The following is a 21594-nucleotide window of genomic DNA, read 5'->3' as shown; positions in this document are numbered from 1 at the left end:
TTTGTTTTCCTGGTTTATTCAAACTCAATTCAACAAATCGGGGCAACTAAAAAATAATGCTTATTTGCCAACCTTAAAAGTATCATGCAGATACTAGAATACTTTCGTTTGTGGCACGCTAGAAAGCTCTTTTTGTGGAGTATGTCCGGCCTAATTAGCTAGCTTGTTCTGTATAGCCCGGTAAAATTGGATTGTGCGGTGTACCAATCACTTTTCGATAAAAACGTGCAGAAATCTTCTGGAAAGCGTCGTTAAATATATATTCACCCTGGCCTGTGTAATGTCAAGACCCGGGATTGTTTTCGCTCCCAGGGCAGCCTATATAGGACGCTAGAGAGATCCTCTCCGATAGAAGGTTGCTAAAGCGGTTGCTTTATTGATATCTATTAAAGCTTTCTGTTTGCTTCGAAAAGCGCAGCAGCCTTAGATTCAACTGCTCCTTTATAAACAACCAAATTGTAAAAGACGTCTTTTGATCGGGGCGTGTGCTATCCAAGCTATGTGTATGCATGTTAATAAATATGAGCTATATTTTTACACTCTATACGAATAATTCAATATTCAATCGCCTAATAATGAGTATGTAGTAAGATGCCTTATCGAAATTATGAAAGTGTCGTTGTGTGTGCATATATGCGCAAGCGCGTATTCTCAGTTTACTATAAAAATAGATTACTTATAGAAACCAGAACGGTAACTATCATCAGTGGTAGAAAAAAACTAATAGCAATGGAGCGTTAGATTAAGCGCAAACGCACGATGGGATTAACCCAGCGACAACTTAGCTTGTACGGTATCATCACCTTAACCGCGTCCCAATGAACGCGGGGCAAAGTTTTTGGAGAAAAACTTAGATTTTAATAGAGTTGTATCGCATAATATTTACGTTGTTTACTTTTGCAGAGATCGGTTCAGTAGTCTTATAGAAAGCTTTTACCGTAGCTAGCGGAGGCAATGAAAACATCCTTTGTACTTAGCATGATATTACTTTCTTTCCTGTGTGCAATTTTCAGTCCTCCACCGGCTGGCAATCTTTTACAATCTTACTCAAACGAAACACAAGCTAAATCATCCAATATTATCTATTTCCACGCTCCACACTAATATACCGCTGCAAGAAGTAACTTCCATCCATGGAAGACCCCCAATCCTATACAAATGAGCGAAATGCGAATCAAATGAATAAAATCTAGAGCCCGGTAGAGTCACGTTTTATAATGTTGATATTTTGTGTTTAAGCAATCTGTTCAGTAGCTTTCCAGAAAAAGAAAGTAAAGCATACTTTTTCACTACACATCGCTCATTCCCGCAAAATTGCTACAAGTACAATTCAATATTGTATTCATGTAAGTACAGTTTACTTTACAAAAAAATCACAATATACATTACTCTTATGTGGCTAAATTTTCTTGCGTGCCTACGCAATACATAGGCGTATGTCTAAGCATATCTTTTCTCTTATCTCCGTCTCATCTATTTCCATCAACCACGCCCAGAGTACCACACACACATTTGTTTGCAAATATCGCCAGAAAAAACAATGCTTCAATTGATATCCGCAGTTACGCTTAACATCACGCCATTTGTAATGAAAGGGGAAGATCCTTCGCAACAACGTTAAAAATCATCGCGGTGTCCATTTTATTTTTAGTAGTATTCTAGTTTTTCAGTTGCACTGCATTATACATTTTCATTTTTGATGGAAGTTTCACAGACCCCAGCAAATGCACGCTATTCAAAAACACACACATACGACAACACAGGGCGCATTTCAAAATTAGTTATGATAATAATGTGGTCTTGTTTACAGAGTTGTCTGAATGCGCGGCAGTCCAATTTCTTCTACTTATCGCTCTTTCAATGTTCACAATACATAATGATATAAAAAACTCATTTGTGTTTCATTGTTCTGGAAGGTTTGCTGACTCATCGTAGGTTGAAAAACCGATACATTATCCAATGATCGATCTGGTAAGTAGCCAACAATGTTCAGCTATGATACTATTTATCAAAGCTTGAAAACTTTTGCGCATACAGACGCCACACAACATTGCTTAGGGTTCAATTTCCCCCAAGAAAATCTGCTTATCGCTACCAACCGACAGCATTATTGGTTCTTTGGGGTGGAAGCGTACATCATTTACTGAGCCAAGGTGACCAGGCAATTTATAAAGAATTCGTCGCGAATGAAAGTCCCACACATAAACGCATTTGTCTGCTGAACCACAAGAAATACGCGCGTCATCAGGGGACCATGAGCAACGCAGAAGATTCTTCTCGAAGTTATGCTGATGACCCTGTTCACATAAAAACAAATAGAAAATCGTAATTAGGAAAATTGTAGTGTCTGCTACGGTATGGTCATAACTAAATAATTAATAATACGTAAGTAATAACTAAGATAAGACAACAAAGCTTTATGTTTCGAAGCCATGGAGAGAAGCAAAAATAAACCATATATTAACACATACATATTGACCTATAACATATACTTAACAATAATATTTATTTTTTAATAAAGAGGGCATATACATTATACAGACTATGTAAGCAAGCAATAAAAAAACGTCTCCAATCCATGTGACCCTATGTATCCTTAAATTTAGCAAGCACACACACTACTAGGATAAAATCATGGAGACCCTTTCGTTAACTGAATTTTTTGCTTAAACTTTACCTGATACAACGCAACACATCGCTCAGGAGGTGCATATGGTCGCACGTCCCAAACCCGTAACGTTCCATCCATTGAGTTCGATAGTACCAAACCCCCATGATGACTAAGAGCTAGACCGGTTACCGTATCTTGATGCCCGTGCATTCGGAACACCACCTGGTCTTTTCTAAGGTCCCAAAGCTTAAGCACATTATCTATGCCGCCAGTTATCACCTTTATCAGAAATAAAAATATAAAAACAATGAGAAAGCGGTTAATACGATCGTTATTTTTACAGTTTTTGAAATCAACGCCGGTGGTAAACTATCTTGCGAAAAAAAGTACCTTTCATAAAAGTCACCCAGTTCCCGCTTTCATCGAGTAAAGCATATTTTTGTTTATTTTTTTAACGTTAGTTTTAAACAAAATATAGTTACAAGCCTTACATACACGGGCGATCTTGGGACTTAAGGGCACAAGTTTAATTCTTAATGGATCCCAAAAGCTATAGATCACATACTTCTGTTAAACACTAATTTTGGCGCTGTGTAAAATCAAGACAAGGCTCTTAGTTTTTGTTTTCTTCTATATATATATATATATATATATATATGTATGTACGCTAGTCCGTCCATTTTTAATGTCATGGAGTTTTAATGGAATATTGCAAGATCTGTATACGGACCGTGCATCGCAGCGTAAAGTCATGTACGACATTCCAACCAAAAGCTGCCAATCTCATTCATCATATTCGTTGGTTCCAATACACTACTTTATTTGCAGCGCGACTTCTAAGTGCATTTTGCGGATTGAGATCGGAGTATAATAAATTATACAGAATTAGAATAAAATCACCATTTATCATTGTTGTTATTCGCTGCCAGTAACCTTTATCCCGCTAATTATAGTGCTGCTATTAAATACCTGGTCGGCTGTGTCATTAAAACTAATCGCTGTCAGCTGATAGTGGTCTTGAAGGGTTTTCACAGGTGTTTTCCTGCGGGCATCCCAAAGGCGAACTGTTGAATCATCTCCCGCCGATACCACAAGTTGAGGCCCCCGGCGTGCCGGATGTAGTGCATTCACGTATGACGTGTGACCACGTAATTTGCGGACACGAACGCCCACTTGCGTGTCCCAGATAGACAAGGTTTTATCCGTCGAGCACGTGTACAAAAATTCACCTAAAAAGTACGTTAAAATAATAATCGTCCCGCGTCCAGGGCAAAATTTGCTCAAAGTAAAGAGCAACAATTTGATCACACTGTAATAATAGTATGCAGTAGTAGATGTACTTACACTATAAATTCTCATACTAAGATATCGGCAATTGTAGTAACTCCGCTGTGATACGAACCGCCTGTAGAGAAGTGCATATCGAGTATAGCCCCTGTATGACCGGTCATTACATGAAAATTCTCACACTCGCCGAAAGTGTTCCAGAAGAATATCATCCGATCGAAGCCGGAGCTCGCTAAAAAACTGCCATCTGGATGGAATCTCCCAGAAAACAGCTCTTTTTCATGGCCTGTTAGAAGCATGATTGGCGCAGATAGACTCGATGTTCGCGCACCTTTCTGTAATTGCGAACATTAACAAACGAAGAAACGTTAATAAGTCGCTGATTTCTTAGTGCACTGGGTTTAAACATCTTGTCCTCTAAATAGCTCTGGGATTAAACATTTGAAGTCGTTATTTTCCTTATGTCAAAGTAGAATCCAAGAAGACGCGGTGATTAAGGTTTCTTTATTGTATTATGCATTCGGTCTGCACTCAATATCATTTACATGTAAATATCTGCTAGCTGCTCCTGCAGAAAATTACTTGCTTCGGATTACAGAACGTACATCTGAAAAAACCTATATTTAAATGTACTCCCCCCCAACCATACTTTAGACTTACAGAAATTTGCATTGCTCTGTTGACAGATCCGCCAATAAGACCCAATTCCGTATTTGGGCCTCTGGCTCTTTTATTAGGGGGTTCATAAGCCATCACAGCGCTTCCTCCGGCTTCTATCCTGCGCGTTTCCGCTACTGAATAGTAGCCTGACATTGTGTTTGTTTAAAAGATGACTTGATTTCAGCAACAGCCACTTACAGCCTATATGGCTCAGCTCTAGCCTGCAACAAATTTACGGATCTAGATATATATTAGTTCTATGAAGTTAAATAAATTCAAAAATTAAACTAAAACATGGTATTTCGGCGCACATATACTATACATTCTAGCCAATGATTCAAAGATGGATGCTATCAACAAATTATCAGTATAAAAGCTTACGGAAATGATACGCGGTACCAAAACACTAAATGACGCCAAGAACTACGTTTCAACAAATATTAGGCAGTAATGTATTAATTGTTTAATTAAAAATGGTACCGCTAGTTAAACCTGTTTGAAATGAGTGAAGAGAACACAATGAGACAAAATAGTTTGACTTAGCGAGTGGAGATCCAAATGAGATTCAATAAAGCTTATAAAAATTCAATAAAGTAGGAGAAAACTTAAAGAGATGTTACTTCACCGTCAGTTAACCCTGATCACATACTTTGACCGAGCCGATAATTGAATCCACTAGATGACTAACGGTAATTTAAGTAACCTCATAATTTAAGCTCAACGGAAACATTTTCCTAACCCAAACCATACCAAAAAAAAAAGTTACCTTTTTTATGGTCTCACAGCTTTATTACCTTCTTAAATATACGTTTTTATGCTGACCCTTTCTAACTTGCGTTAATTAAACTGGTATATTTGTTGATTTATTGCGATTGATTGACCCGATGTCAACGTGAAAATAGCAAACACCGCCTCCTACGAATGGGATCGGTATTCACTGGCCAGACAAATTGCCCAGTCAACACGATATATACATATGTAGATGTATTTTGCTTACTCTACAAGCAACACACATTACCAATTTTTCCAGCACGACTTTCGTTCAACAAATGGAATGTATCACTCAATTGGACCGGTACCACGGAACAAACGTAGATAGAAATGATTTTCTGTGGTCTGCAAACTGGAACAAATAAGCCGAGGCCACACAGCCGCATAGAAGAGTCGAGACACGCGAGAGTAAATATTCCTGTGGGATGTTTACAAACAAGGCGTGAGTATACCGCGCTAAACCTTAAATGGTTCCAAATTACTTGTACCGCGTGCATTAGTTCACGCTAAATGATGCAAAGGTTTAAAGTGAGTTTTATCAAAGAATGTTTTACAGCGTGCTCCGAATAGCGCCACTTGTTTCACGATTACCGTTAGTGTCGTGCCTTTTTGTTGATAGCAGTGGTTTCCCACCTTTTCGCTTTGGCGCCATTTTCATTTACTTCTTTTGTCAACGAAGGTTATCTGACCTGCAAGTGACCAGTGGACGGGCAGCCGGTCAAATTTGTTGTCTTGACGAATCTGTCATTGGCTCTTTAAATCGAAAAATGTCGCAGGCGAAGATATCATCATTTTTTTCCCGGAAAAAAGACATTGTCGGTAATTCTAAGCAGGAGATTTCATCGAAGAAGGAATTAGAAGAGGACGTAATCAACAATCGTGCCACCGGTGCTAATAGTGATTGTGATTCGCCAGTGAAGCCTTTGAAGGAAAAACGAAAGAGTCGAATATTAGATGACAGCAGGTGAATAGAAAATACGTTTTCGAGACCCTGATTACAGTGACTTATAAAGAATATGGTTTATTGTGGATCAGGATAGTGCATATATGATAGGTTTATTAAGCAGCGCTAAGTCTTTCAAAAAGTATTTAATCTTGAAACCCACTGTGGGAAGCTGAATATTGAATTGTCTCTATGACAGAGCCAAAGTAATGCATATCGCGCGCTGGCTATTTGTATGGGCAGTTTATTGAGTACGGTTGATCGCCAACATATACTTGTGCAACGTACGCCGTCATCAAAGTTAGCTAGGGTACATGGTAAACATTTTTGTCACTATCTTGTATAAGTTGGGAGGTATTTTCTTCAAGTGGTTGTTAGTTATTGATAATAATACAACTTCATTAATTTTCGACACAACTTTTACTTACATGAGGTAATAATTAAAAATCCCTACCCATAATCTCACATTCGGTTGCTCGGCGGCCCTTTAATGCTCACTAATAGTTCACGTTATTGCATCGGTGTGGAAAAGCAACTAGAGTAAATAACCTTTTTAATTATTTAATCACATATATTTAAATATTATATATTTGTATAATATTTAGCGACTATATTTAAATAATATACTTTTGATGTGGCTTACCTTTGATGACGATAATATCAACAACATAAAGTAACAATAAACAATAGTGTTAAAATCTGCCTAGAAGTTCACAACAGGTTTACCAATAAATTAATTATTTTGAACATTCATCAGTCAAGAAACAGTCAAGAGCAACGGATTGTCAAATATGCCATGTGCGTCCTAAAATAGTTGGCCGGAATAATGGCTCTGTTCTTTTTTGATAGCGAGGATGAACCGAGTCCGTCGAAAAGGTCACCGAATGAAAACAGAGCTCCTACAAAAGAAAGCAAGCTTGCGAAGAATGTTGGCAGTAAAAAATCGCCTGGCAAGAAGACCGGAGCTAAGCGTAGGCTAAGCCCAGGCTCAGTCGACGAAAAAATGCCTGCCAGCAAACGAATTTCAACAGTTGATAATAGTGATGACAGCCACGGTGACAAGGTTAGCTTCGAGTAGATCATTATACGAGATCGCATGACTAATTTTGATAATTGACTGTTGTACAGTGCTGGTTACGATTGGGTTTCAGTGAAAACCTATAAAAACTGGTGTATTATTACTGCTTTGCATTATACTCGCTTCAGTTGCTTATATGGGATTCTATATGTATATTAATTACTATAATGAAACGCATTCTGCTTTCAGTGCGAGGGAAAACGAACAAGTCAAACCCAAGATAGAGAAAAGGATCAGGAAAAGGACACGAAGACTCCAATTTTACCTAAAGCAAAATCAGAGAAAGATGACGTCAAAGAAGACAGCAACGAAAAATCACCCAAGACCGTTAAAGAGAGACCCAAGAAAACGATGGCGTTTGACAGTGGTGTTCGTGTTGATGACTTAAGCCCAAATGACTATCGCCCAGACAAGGAGAAGTACGATCCCGTTAAAGACGCCACTTGGAAAGAAGGAGAGAAAGTTCCTTACCTTGCGTTTTGTCAAACGCTTAACCGTATTGATGAAAATTCATCCCGTCTTAAAATGATAGAAATTCTTCGCAATTTCTTTTGGAGTTGCCTGGCTCTATCGCCGAATGATTTAATTTTTGGAGTATATCTGTGCCTGAATAAAACAGCCCCAGATTACGAGGGTCAGGAGCTAGGCATAGGCGACTCCCTGTTGATGAAAGCTATAGCTGAGGTGACGGGAAGGACGTTGGACGCAATCAAAAAAGAGGTCCACGTTAAGGGTGACCTGGGCATGGTAGCAGAGTCATCCAAAACGAATCAGAAGATGATATTTGCTCCACCCAAGTTACTTCTGTGTAATGTTTTCGCTAAGTTAAAACAAATTACACAATTAAGTGGACAGAGCGTCCAAAGTAAGAAGGTCGACATGATTAAAAGCATGTTTGTGGCTTGCCGCGGGTCTGAATCTAAATTTCTTATCAGGTCGCTGACTGGAAAGCTCCGAATAGGTCTCGCAGAGTCCAGCCTTCTTACAGCTTTGGCCCATGCTATCATTCTGTACAATCAACCTGAACTTGCGAAAACGTTGGGTACTGAGTCGACAAAGAAAGTCCTTGAGGAAGCTACACTGGCCTTAAAAACGGTATATTGTGAGTGTCCGAACTACGACAAAATAGTTCAAGTGGTTCTGAAGGATGGTTTCGAGGCTTTGCCGGAAAAATGTAAGATAACTCCGGGTGTGCCTATGAAGCCCATGTTGGCGCATCCTACTAAGGGAGTGACAGAGGTTCTAAAGCGATTCGAAAATATGAGTTTTACGTGTGAATTTAAGTACGATGGTGAGCGTGCGCAGATCCATATGATGGAGGGAGGAAAAGTGTCAATATTTTCCAGAAATCAGGAAAACAATACGACGAAGTATCCCGATATCATTCAGCGGATTATTAAGAATATAAAAGAAGGAGTCATTGATTTTATCATGGATTCCGAGGCCGTGGCGTATGATCGTGAAAAGAAACAGATCCTTCCTTTCCAAACACTGATGCATAGAAAGAAAAAGGATGTTGATCATGGTGAAATTATCGTTCAGGTTTACGTGTTTGCTTTCGACTTACTGTACCTTAATGGTAAATCGCTTGTGAAGGAACCTTTCCGCGAGAGGAGACGTTTGTTAAGAGAGCATTTCCACGAAGTCGAAGGCGAGTTTGGGTTTGCAGCCAACGCTGATCTTGAAAACGTTGATGATATTCAAGAATATCTAGAAGAAAGCGTTAAGGGCAACTGCGAGGGTTTGATGGTAAAAACACTTGATAAGGAAGCGACTTACGAGATAGCAAAACGTTCCCACAACTGGCTTAAGCTAAAGAAGGATTACCTAGAAGGTGTAGGAGATACGATCGACGTCGTTGTTATCGGGGGTTGGAAGGGAAAAGGCAAGCGAACAGGAACGTATGGGGGATTCCTGCTGGCATGTTATGATCCAGAGAGCGAGGAGTTCCAATCGCTATGCAAGATCGGTACAGGCTTCAAAGAGGAGGAGCTAGAACAGCACACCAACTTCTTCAAGGATTATGTACTCGAAAAGCCTAAACCATATTACAATGTGGACTCTTCGCTTCAGCCCGATGATTGGTTTGATGCTGTGCAGGTAATGCAAAATGTTGAAATTTTCTTGCATCGGCATAGAACAAAAAATATTAATAAGGACATTAAGGAACTAAATGGACAGTTATGCTTTAGAAAGATATCGTTGTGATAATTTTGAATTGGTATATTTGTTATAACTGTTTTCGTATTTTAGGTATGGGAAATCAAGTGCGCTGACCTGTCGATTTCTCCTCTACACAAAGCCGCTATTGGATTAGTAGATCCAGAAAAAGGAATTTCGCTTCGCTTTCCGCGTTTTGTCAGAATTCGTGACGACAAAAATCCTGAGGACGCAACACACGCGCAGCAAATCGCTAGCATGTACCGAAGTCAGGAACAGATCAAAAACGCTGGGCCTTCAGGAACTAACGATGAAGAAGATTTCTACTAGAGTTAGAACTTCCAGGATTTTGTATACAGTGGTCGTATTGGTGGTCAGACGTGGTATTGCAGGTTGTTTATTGGATAAAATATGGAGTTGATAGCATAACAGTGCATCGAATTAATTTGTGCTAACTACTGGCTCAATGAGACAGTTTTTGGAAATTAACATTGTACACATACTTTCTTGTAATACAACTACTTACACATGGTTATTGGGTCTGCCGGTTTAACAGTAACTCTTTAAGCTCTTCGGGCTGAATCGCACTGTCAGTGCCGTTTTTTAGGTTGTGCGATCTCTGCACATATCTATTTGTTATATGATGCATATTTTATGCAATGACCATTTGAATTGATATGCGTAAGACCATAACGACAGTCATGCGTTTCAAGGTAATGAAATTTTCTATCGAGTAAGCGATACTGTTATAAGCACCCTTATTATGGAGGATCAGGAATAAAGAGGATTATATATTTGCAATGTAACTAATAACATGAAAAACGTATATATTATCAAATAGTTTACCGCAATTTTGGAAGATAGTATCTGACTCTACTATGGAGATGGGTAAGTGTGCTTATACCGCTGTGATTAGAAATCGCACAGCTATCATTTACATTTTATTTTGCGCTTGTCGAGAGCAAATTTGAAGTTGTATGATAAATAAATTAGCCTGAAAGCAGACTTCTAACATAACCAATATTTTTATGAGTAGTTATGATCAGGCAAATACTTATTTGAAGCATACTGTTTATTACAGTAAATAAAAAATATGAGTTCAAATACAAAATATCTAAATATGAATAACACAAAGTACAAACACTGTTTTACTGGATCACTTATGCGTATTAAGGCTTGAAAAGATTTTTCGAAGCTACTTTTTTCGATTCTTGTAGCAGGTTTTAATCCAGATAGATCCACAAAAGACATATTCAAAGTTCTATTACTATTTGTTTCGCAGAGTGGCCCGGTAAACCCTCAAACTAGAATTAATCTGTTGTGATATCAGCTAACCTGTTAAAGACATTTCTATTATACGTCAACGAGATCTGTTTGCAAGGAAGTCAGTGCTTTGAATGATCTCATTAGCCAAATAACAAGTCAAGGCTGAACAAAGACTGAGATATCAAATAATAACACTGTAGTGTTGCTGTAACGCAAGTATGCATAGGAACAACTAAGGGAACAATAGCACTTCAAAAACCAAACTACGGTAATATTGCCACATTTTATGAAAAGTGTGTTTCAGATCCTGGTGCTGATATCCTTGTTTATACTCTTGACAAAGACGAATAGTATTATGGTCTTGCATTTCGGTTGGATTTGATACATTTGAAAAAATTGATTTGATACTCAAGAAAAAAGATACCACCATACATACTGACTATGCGGCATTGAGTTCAAATACTTATTGAAATTCGAAAATACTGTATTACATTTTTGAGGTACTTTGCGGATTAACTGGAAGCTCAATTGTGCTTTTTTGCTTCTATTTAAATTGTAACTGTAACATGCGGGGGCTAGCTAAGCATGTTTTAGGTTACCTAATTATTTGGGGATAAATGGCTTAATTTCAAAGGTTTTTTTCATTTTTTGCTACGCCTCTTTATAAGTCCTGTTCGTTAGGGTGGCAAATGGTTATTGAATACAAATGTTATTTCACTGCTGATTCTAGTGTGCCTAATATATTTCCCATATGGCGTCAGTAATCTGAAAAGTTTCATTTAGAGTAGAATCGAAATGAAATTGTAACTGCTACGCATCTGGCAGCAAAGAAAATGCTTATACATATCATTCATAGGGGCAACGAACAGTTATCAAGCCAGAATTATGTTTCTTCGTCTGGTCACGTCTCCGTATTAATCAATTAATGGAAATAATACCTCTATTTAAACATGACTCCATAAAGCTCTTTCACAGGCAGAATTAATATAATTATAATTTTAAGTCGTTTGTGCAGTCAAACCGGTAGACATAGATATCAGTGCTGTTGGGAGGTGCCGCAGGTGAACACATGTCATCGATGCAAAACATCTTATCAAAAAATAACGTATGAAAATACAATGCAGCTATATTAGTATATATTAAAAAAATATTAATGCAATATAAATATAGGTATAAATATAAGTAAACTATAGTACAGTGAGATTGATTCAAGGAATATAATAGTCGATCTTTGGAACGATTCCTTTTATATATATATTAAAGTTACCTCGACAAGATTAAACAGCTCATATCTTTGACAAAGTAACATGGCTTTCACGAGTTCATACCTATTGTCCTTACCGTGTTCAATGCTTGAATTACTGCAACGCACGTATTACTCGAAATACGTCGTTCATTATATCGTTCACGCTGGTATATCTGATGAAAATCAGAATCAGTGGGGGGGTGCAAATTCGGCTCAACAACAATGACGATGATGTCATCACGTCTTGTTTATAATCTTCGTGACTAAATAATCGGCACGGTACAATTTGTGTTTCACGTAATAACAACGTACGCAGTGACCCCGCTAGCGGAAAAAAGCAGCTAGTGCTGATACCTGGAACACGGCATAGCGAGACAGCGAGGGACGGTGTAACTAAATACATTCGCAGTGTGAAGGCTACAGACTGAGATATTTTGGGTCTACTTCGCTGTTAAAAACAGTCACATAGGGCGTCGCCGTCAAATATTTATGCAAGGCGAAGGCAAACCCGATCAAGTTCATGCTAGAGCCGAAGTGAAGTCCGAAGTTGCGTTATCGTAAAAGTTGAGTCCGTTAAAACTAGCGAATCAACACGACGATGGACGCTGTCATAGCTACCAGCGCTGCGACAAAACCAGCAGTGGTAAGAGCTTATAGGAGTGGGCCGTATCATAGGCCTTGTATAGAACGCACTGTGGATAATGACACGGCTTGAACCTGAATTAAATTTCGCTGTTGTTGGGGACGTGAAAGCCGGTGCACACTGTAAATCTTACGGACATACGGACAGTGGGCTCACATATATCCCTAGCTATAAGATACAGTTCAGGCTCGGATGAGATTATTTTGCATGAAACACTTTTAGGCTGTTTCTGACACTCAGCAATAGAAGCTTTGGTTTTGATTTGATTTGATTTTGAGGTATCGCTTGTATATGGCTCGCTCAGAATATTATATAAGCCTCTGTTAAAAGATGTCTATGTCATTTTGTAGCGGAAAGGTTCTCATGCAAGTTTCAAATTATTAATTACTTGCGTAGGTTCTTATATTTTAAAAGTCCTCTTAAGTTATTTATGCTTTCAGCGGCCCACAAATGGCAGTCATTATGTGCAGGACTGAATTTCGGGCGTGATCCTTTATTTTTCATATAAAGGCGTTTATCTTTGGCATAGAGGCATAAAAAATCACAGAAAAGCTACTTTTGAACGTCACCAACAATGTTTGGAGCATTTGAGTGACCGCTCTATGAAAAGACGTCATTACTTTTTTAGAATGAGGTTGTCATTCATAAGCATTTCTAGTATTTTTTATAAATTGTTGTGAACCAAAAAGGGATAACTTAGAAACTCTTGCCGTGCCCAACAATCTCTCCAAATCCAAGTGTAATAATTACCCAGCTGTTTTGAAAGAAGGCCTTATTACTTTTTGGATGATACATAACCTCCTAGCTTCAGGAAAGTCAAAATGTTTTCTTCGTGACGAGAACAAGAACTGGTTTATTTGTCGAGAATTGCGGGTTCTACAAGCAAAAAAAACACAATAAGCAAATGCGTTTGACTAAGTACTCACACACTTTGTCCTTAAAATGAGCAGTCAAATATGATTAAACTAATCTGGAGATACGCAAAATACCAAAATATATCACTTCCAAGAAAGGCTCGCAACCGCGACGTACTCATTTAGCCAAGAGTATGGGATTAAGAAATACGTAGCGAGGCTGAAATCTCATGTGGTAATTTGGCCGAGCAAGTTACTTACCGAGAAATTTGAGAGCCTTGATTTTGACTCACGACGTACAAGACGTATACGATTTGTATGGAATGAAAGAAACTTGAACGAAATAACGTTTCTAAAATTTAGACTTTATCCGGTATAAACAAATTTGATTATAGATTGATTGTGCTTGGCGTAACCGCCGGTTGATTTGCATATACGTTGCGGCCAAATTTTACACCAGTTGTATTCAGATTATACGAACAGTAATCAAACTTTTGTTAGAGTTTAATTTTCTTTTTCCGTTAAAGCCCTAAGGCATGAATGAAATATATAAGAGATATAAACACAGGTATTTTTTTAGAACGCAGGCACATTCCAAATTCGTTCATTATTACCGCTCAGAAAAAGAAATTTGGAGTGCATCTAGCTCCTTGACTTCTTTAACAAGCAGAAGTTATTTTAGGTATCACAAGATATGATTATGTCGTCAATGGCTCAAGTTGGGGGGAAGAAAACTAATAGTTTATTGTGCATGCTGTCAATGTATGAAAAAGATAAGTTCGACGACATTAACTCCTTTAAAAATTCACCACTGCTATGAAGAAGAATTAATAGTAAAAAAAAACTCAATCAGTGTGAATATGTTTAGATGATAATGTAACTACATGTGTAACATCATCAATGAATGCACATTTATTTACGCGGTATTAGCAGTAAAATATGAAAATAAAGTAACCGATCAAAGTAAAAGATAAGGATAAAGACTGTAGTTCTTTATATAAACTTTGTTCTCCTTCGGCCTAGAATCGAAATCAAATTTAACACACGAAATGCATTAATCATTTTCCACTGCTTTTGCAACACGTTACCCTTAATCGCTTAATGGTTTGATTTTATCATGCTCATTTATCAAGTAATGTTATGGATGCATTAAAGAAAACCTAGTTTAATCCTTAGGTATTTTTCCGTTTTATTTTGCAATTTACTAATAGATATAGACCGCAAACACTTAGATTTTCACATCGCAAATGTCTCTAATGCGCCGCTTTCAGCTAGAATAATGTAAGCCATTTGTCTCTTGATGATGTATCCTCCTTTCCCGCCTTCGGAGTTAGGCCGTAGAATTTTGGATTATTAACTGTGCAATTTACCTAGCGTGATGCCTTATTACAGCCCTATAGATTTTTGAGTGTGTATGTGTATCTGTTTATGTGAAACGCTACACTGTAGAAAAATGGCGGGTCACAGTGAAATTGAATATCTGTTACAAGAGGTGTCAGCTAGCTATTCAAATGGCAGTAACAGCTGCGATAACGGCGCTAGAAGCAATAAGGCCGATACAAACTAATCGTCTAAGCTGTCTAGGCAAATTTAGGCGGCAACCGCTGTATATCCATGGTGATTCCAAGCAAGCACCGGCCTGCGTCGCGCCAGCGGTCTCACAAGTATACATTCATGTACACTTTTTAAAGCGACTCCATCCCAGCAAAGTCTGCATACCCGGCGACCCGTTGAGACTGGCACCACACACGCCCCAGTAATTTCATGTGTCTCAAACATTGCTTTCCTGCCTCTGATCCTGGTGCCATTGGCATTTCATGTGCGGCGAACGATCTGTAGCCATACACCCTTCGTCGTTCATATCGTGTGCTAATTAACATAGATACCGCCTAAAATTTGAACACTTGTATTATGATATACAATATTTATGCTGCAGAGAATGTACATAATGAGTTCACGATTGACGACTATATAACAAAATAAATGTTGGTAATGTTAGCGTATATATGTGTAGATGTAGTTACGGTAGCGTAAGACCACAGGTCGTTTTGGGTTTGTTTCCCCCTCCCCTCTCCCCCCAATTACCTACTCGCTGCAATTTCAGAGGCATTCCGTCGAAACCAAATCTCTCGAACCATATTATACTTACCTCATGTATAAACGCCCATATGACCATATATAGTCTGACGAGGTCTCATTGGTGAGGAGACGAGTGTCAAAATGAATTACTAGTGTATTTAGAGGAGCAGTCTTCTATAATATTTGTAATATGTTATTCGTATCGAGACTGTTATTCTGTGGTGGCTTTTGTCAAGTCGCGTTGTCGTTTAAGTTTATAAGTTTAACGAGAGAATTTACTAGAATTGTATGGGAGTTACTTCGAGTGGTAAAGAACACAACCGTATAGACGTGAATCGGTATATTTACTATAATGTATTAAAACTCCATGTAAAAAGTTTCAATAGTAAGAAATATTGGGGTGTTTTGTAAAAGCAAGTCTAAAAGTGCTTCAAATTGGAATGATGCAATAGTGATTATTATTGGCCCAGGTTATGATTTACGGGGCGTTTGTGCTGTGCTCATTTTGACATACTTTTGATAAGCTCTGCATTGTGTGCGGACTGTATGAAGAGGAATATCAATCGCAGAACTTATGATATGTCGAAATTGTTTACATCGTATAGCGCTGAAGCATTTTTCACTTTCCGAAAATCACAGAGCCGTTACCCTTAGGTAAATAAAAGGCGTTATTTTTAAAAGCATTTATAATTCGATGTTATGACATGCAAGTATCACGTCTTTAACTCTGTACAATTATCATTTGTAAATTTAGAATGCAAAGATTTCATACGAATGTGTATTGTATACAACATAAATACCACTAATTATATGTAATAAATTGTATTGAGATTCACTGTTGATGAACAGAAAAGGCATAACTATATTTTACAAAACAGGTTCTTCAGACGAAAGTAGTACTCACTGCAGTTGAGTCGAGGCTATACGCTATAACGCGTGATCGTTTGCGCTGGTATCCCTATAACCGTTTTGTTCTTTGTAACTATTGACAATAAATGTAAAGAGCTATGACTCAGTACGTTCAGATAAGATACGAATGCTCGTGTGTGATTTCCATAATTATCGACGTTTGTGGACACTGCGAATACGGACAAACTGCATAAGATGAAATCGTTTTTTTGGCTAGTAGTAAACAATTGCTTCCGAATAAGTTCTCGGATAATGCAACCCACGATAGGTAAAGCGAGGTTTTCTTCATTGGCAGTACAACAATCACGCATTAGACATTATCAAAGTTAAATAAATCTATATTTTTTGGACGCCGTACAGAACATACAATATGCATTAATCGAATATTCAACCGAGTTAAATGCAGTCAACCAAAAGGCTATACGCTACGCCCAAATATTATTGTCATAGCCTACTGAGAAGGCCACATTCAACTAACTATAGCGCTTATTTCATGTGGATGGCCCTTGCAACAATACATTGGTATACTACGTTGATGCACTGTCCAGAAAAGTCTTGTTTTGCATTTCTGTTACAATGGATTGTAAGTTTCAGTTTTACTAACGAATATCGAGCCATCCAAACAAAGACAGATCTGCCAGCTTTAGCAGGCCAGATGGAGGACAAATGCTCCTTATAGGTGCATATATATAATATAATGAGGCTTTGTTCCAGTTCTTTCTTGATGCAGCGGGGACATGAAAATCGGCTTGGGAGCTTTGTGAATCTTTTCTTTGCATTCAGCATAGTCCTGGTGCAATTAGAATTGTAGAGCAGTGAACAGAAAATCCAGTCTGATACGTTAAAAGTAAGGTATTATTGGCGATATTTGGCTTGGTTTTGGATACTAGACAAGTTTCATGAATGTCCTACGACAAGTTCTTTCAGGACATGTCGCTGTGTGATGAGGTACATCACGCGCCACAATTTTCAAAAATACACGGTAGCGTACAGCACCCTCGTTAAGGACCTATAGATATGAGCAAATCAGTCTAAATTCGTGAGAGAAAACAAATTTTTATTACGCGCAATGAAAAATCTCAAAGCCTAAGGGTCGTTCTCCGTTTTTTTGTGAGAATACTTTAATACAAATATGAAAATAAGGTGTAGCGTTCATACGCTTTTATAGCTTCGTTGATTTTTCTCTAGCAAGTTAATTTACGTATATACTTGTATTTATGATAGCATTAAACACGCAAAGCTAAGCCAAAAAAGCGCGCTAACAGTTTGCCAAAGATAGAAGGTTATCAAATATCATTTATTAAGCGATCCAATGAGGCAGAAATACATAATAAATCGGCAGGTTGTCGTTTTTCTCGTTCACGGCCCCGCATAGGTGTCAAGCAGTCCTAGTGAAGGTAAGGACGAGCCCGCATTACTAAATAAACTTCTTTCTTGCTTGAGCACCTCAGTTGTCACAGCGAAACGAGGTGAGGACATTCGTACTTGAATCTTGCCTTTTCGCCATCCATGCTAAGTGAACTGGGCTAATATAATGGAGAGCAAGCTGTTTAGTCACTCTATATAGCCAAAGCTTTTCTGTACAACTATATGTATCCGGGCGGGTGAGTTTCTTCATAGCGTTTACTTCAAAGGTCGTTTATCTGTCGCACAAACGTTTCCGGGCTATGGCCATGGCTGAAGGATACCAAACTTACATAATTACCTATCTAATTAAGTAAGCCTCCATGACATAGTTAGCCAATTAATAGTCCTGAGCGGATGAGATCCTCAATGCAAAACGAAATCACGACGCGAGTTTACACATGGTTCTTATCACCTCTCTATATCTTGCCAACAGTTGCCAGTCAGATTGCTGTTCATATCTTGCGTTTACTAAGGCCACTGAAGCCATTCGCTAAAGTACTTATTGCAAATATAAATATTCCGGAAATAGCCCACTAATACAAAAAGAGCATTACTCAATGTCTATATACGCTGATGATAGAATGTTTTCAGTAACTGCTAGAATGTATCCATAAAGAGCGAATCATAAAGGCGAAAAAATGTTTTTTTTTCGAGTTTGCTTAGCAGAGATCCGTCTTAAACATCTAGTATTGATAGATCACGGCTTCCTTTTTCTCTGAGGAGAACGCTAATCGTTGTGGCCTAATCATAATAATATTTTGGGAATGATTGAGGAAGGAGAAGTAAAATTAAAGGTTTGGTACTTCTGCTTAAAGGACCTGTATATCGCCTGAGAAGACTAATATGTATTAAGTTGCGAAAAAAAGGGTAACTTTTCACCTAATGAAAAACGTAATGTTTCATTTAAATTCTAACAACGTATCAATGAATCATGTGTCCACCATAATTTTCAGCAATGTCCTTACGTTTTTAAATCAATTATATCATTAATAATACTCCGTCTCGCCAGACACTTTCAGTTCCACTATTGGAGAATTCGTCCAGCCGGTTTTTGAAATCATGTTCCTCGTCAAACTGTTAGAAATCTCATTCGTTGATGAGAGGGGCACAAATTCGTCTGCACAAGGCCTGTATATATAGTGGAATATAGTGGGTGCAAAAACCTTCGCATCCATCGAAGTTTTTGCAGATCCGCATGGTTCATTTGTGGTCTGGCATCTTTATAAATGAGAATGACTTTGCCTCGTATGTAGAGCCTTGTCTGCTGGACAATTTTATTTACTTGATGCACCTTGGTCATATACAAGTACTTGTCCGCCATTTCTAAACATTTTTTTTGAGGTATAAAACTCTTCGTTGGACTGAGCGCAAATCTTAGGCCTTTTTGCAGCATTCATAGAAAGGTCGTCATTTCCTTCAAAACAATTAGAAAATTGTTCAAAGAGTACCGGCATTTTTTTTATCTCCTGGAAATTCCTTTAGCAAATTATGCACCCACTCGTTTGGAACCGACTTCTCAACGTTAGTATGTTGTGCCGATCTCATGTCGATGTTATTTTACTGTTTAAAAGCAACAATGTGTGGAATACTGCTTGTTCGCCCACGTGGGGCATTTTTAAGGAAGAAATATCCTGACTTTCATCGCTTACTTTTACAGAACACTTTTGGACATTTGAATCACTAAACTGAAAAGAACGTTCAAATCAAAATAGACCGTGTTGTGACAATGCTGACTATAAAAACTTTCTCCATTTTTCTATAAGGCACTTCGTCGATCCTCGAATCTTAGACTCGTATTTAGGTGAATTCTCGCACACAACGAATAACGTAAGAACTTTTTTGAAACGTTTAATAAACAAAGTAAAATTCCATGTAATAAAAGTATACGACGCAATAGCTTAACAAGCCTATCGTATACGGTACAATATGCAGAACTTCCATTTGCATACTATTTAGAAATCGTTGAATCAAACAGACTGTAACTATTGATCAGCTTGAAAGAAATTGAAAGAACTCACAACTTCCATCCAGCTGCCAAATGGGGAATTTGTTTTCGCAACACTTTAATTCAAATTCAAAAAGACGTTCCGGCAGTTTCTCTATTTTCGGATACATCAATAAATCTAATTGCCTTAATCCACTACTTAGTCTACCTATTCGCTGAACTTCTTGTTCCATCGGCCCGAATGTACGGAAACGCTAACATTTCAGCGCCCCCTTTTATTTAGTTTTAATAATAGCAGCAATGATATGAACAACTGTTTGTTCGTTGTATAAGCATCATGTAAATACCGTGTCATCGCTAACTAGGAAAGTTATACGGTGTGTACAACAAACAGCGCTTTGCTATTGTTACTGCGGCGAAAAGGTTGAACCGTATGTAAGGTTTCACAGCGTTACTCACATTGTTTGCGTGAGTAGCAGACAGACGTGTCACGATGAAATCTCTTCCAGCAGTTTTTAATTAGGCATAGGGCATATGCAGGTTTACGGACTGTAGTAAGATAGGTAGAGTACACATAGGCGAGGCTCCAGCATCGATGGGGAAACAAATGAAATCTTGAAACTAAAGTTTTCAGGTGAGGGTGGAAGACAGTAGCTGAATCACCAACAAAAAAGGTCAGCAGCCGAAAAAGTTTTTGTCTATAAGCTAAGATCCGTGAGGCTCGAGAGGGGGCATAGACACACTATGGTCGGCGCTGGAAAAGGCGGCTAGCCGTTCGAAGAAATGCCTAGCTGTCGATTTGAAGAACTCCAATTTAAATAAAGATTGGTTGTTTGTGCATTGAACCATAAGCCTCAATTCTTAGGTCTGAAAATCCTAGTCAGTCACTGAATTTGCAGAATGCGTTATATATTGTCAATAGTACTATAGCTATACATTATTTTACAAAACTAACAAGAATACGTACGGTTCTACGGGTAATTTTAGCTAGCAATAATCTTTAATTGAGACTTGATCGGTTTCCATTACAAAAGCTTTCTTTACTGTTCACTAATATGTCTTTACTTGCTTTTTTTGATTATGTACTTAATACAAGGACACGACAAATCAATAAAACAAATATACTTTTGAATGTTAATCGTGAATTTTCAATACTATCGCTGTATGCTGCGCAAATTATATATTGCACTATTAAGCTTTCCAGCTCGAAGATATGGGTGAAATTAGGACACTTCCACTGGATCTAATGACAAAATTGGGTTATTCCTATTTAACAAAACACTGTGGATGGGAAGCAGAGTCGCGAAACACCTGTGTATCTGTCTGCAAACGTTGGTGATATTCTCATCGGTCGTGAACTCCGTGGGAGATCACTGCTGGTGAATGGGTGTTGATGAAATTAGTACTCAACTATATATGTCCTGTATCACGATGTACGAACTTCTAAATGACAGTCTTTTTCCAATGATTTTCACGCTTAGTTAACCACTTTATGTTTTCTAACTTTTGGTCACCCCAAGGTCGCCGTTCTTATTATCCTTAATATTCGAAGTTTTCCATTTTGTTATAGAAATTATTAGAATTATTAGAATTATTATTATGTAGAAGTATTTCAGGATGTTCCCGAGAGTTAAAACCAAGCTTTTGCAAAGAAGCGCATTATTATACATTTCAACGGATCATTAACCTTAACAGTAAATGGACTCGTTTGTCCCATATCAGAGCTATCGTTGTG

At 38.0% G+C, this 21594-nt stretch overlaps 2 protein-coding genes across 6 annotated transcripts; one reads left to right on the top strand and one right to left on the bottom strand.

Moving 5' to 3' along the window:
* Window positions 1-351: 351 nt before the first annotated feature.
* Window positions 352-5720, bottom strand: LOC111246952 (U5 small nuclear ribonucleoprotein 40 kDa protein). 4 transcript variants are annotated; one of them, XM_022797389.2, is made up of 6 exons: window positions 5577-5720; window positions 4559-4779; window positions 4014-4233; window positions 3581-3840; window positions 2678-2890; window positions 352-2297 (listed from the first exon to the last, which is right to left on the bottom strand). In XM_022797389.2, the coding sequence occupies exons 2-6, from the start codon at window positions 4709-4711 to the stop codon at window positions 2055-2057; spliced, it is 1089 nt and encodes a 362-aa protein (XP_022653124.1). In that variant the 5' UTR covers window positions 4712-4779; window positions 5577-5720; the 3' UTR covers window positions 352-2054. The 4 variants fall into 4 exon arrangements, with proteins under 4 accessions (XP_022653124.1, XP_022653129.1, XP_022653128.1 ...); XM_022797394.2 differs by having other exon boundaries at window positions 4559-4798; window positions 5577-5701; XM_022797393.2 differs by lacking the exon at window positions 5577-5720 and adding an exon at window positions 5325-5558.
* Window positions 5721-5762: 42 nt separating this feature from the next.
* DNAlig1 (DNA ligase 1) lies at window positions 5763-10567 on the top strand. 2 transcript variants are annotated; one of them, XM_022797388.2, is made up of 4 exons: window positions 5763-6293; window positions 7122-7335; window positions 7540-9450; window positions 9604-10567. In XM_022797388.2, the coding sequence occupies exons 1-4, from the start codon at window positions 5875-5877 to the stop codon at window positions 9838-9840; spliced, it is 2781 nt and encodes a 926-aa protein (XP_022653123.1). In that variant the 5' UTR covers window positions 5763-5874; the 3' UTR covers window positions 9841-10567. The 2 variants fall into 2 exon arrangements, with proteins under 2 accessions (XP_022653123.1, XP_086839545.1); XM_086983419.1 differs by lacking the exon at window positions 5763-6293 and adding an exon at window positions 6354-6589.
* Window positions 10568-21594: the final 11027 nt, after the last annotated feature.

The sequence above is a fragment of the Varroa destructor genome, unplaced genomic scaffold (genome assembly GCF_002443255.2).
Source record: "Varroa destructor unplaced genomic scaffold, Vdes_3.0 BEIS01000003.1, whole genome shotgun sequence".
Lineage (NCBI taxonomy): Eukaryota > Metazoa > Arthropoda > Arachnida > Mesostigmata > Varroidae > Varroa > Varroa destructor.
This window is presented reverse-complemented; position numbering and strand designations above follow the sequence as displayed.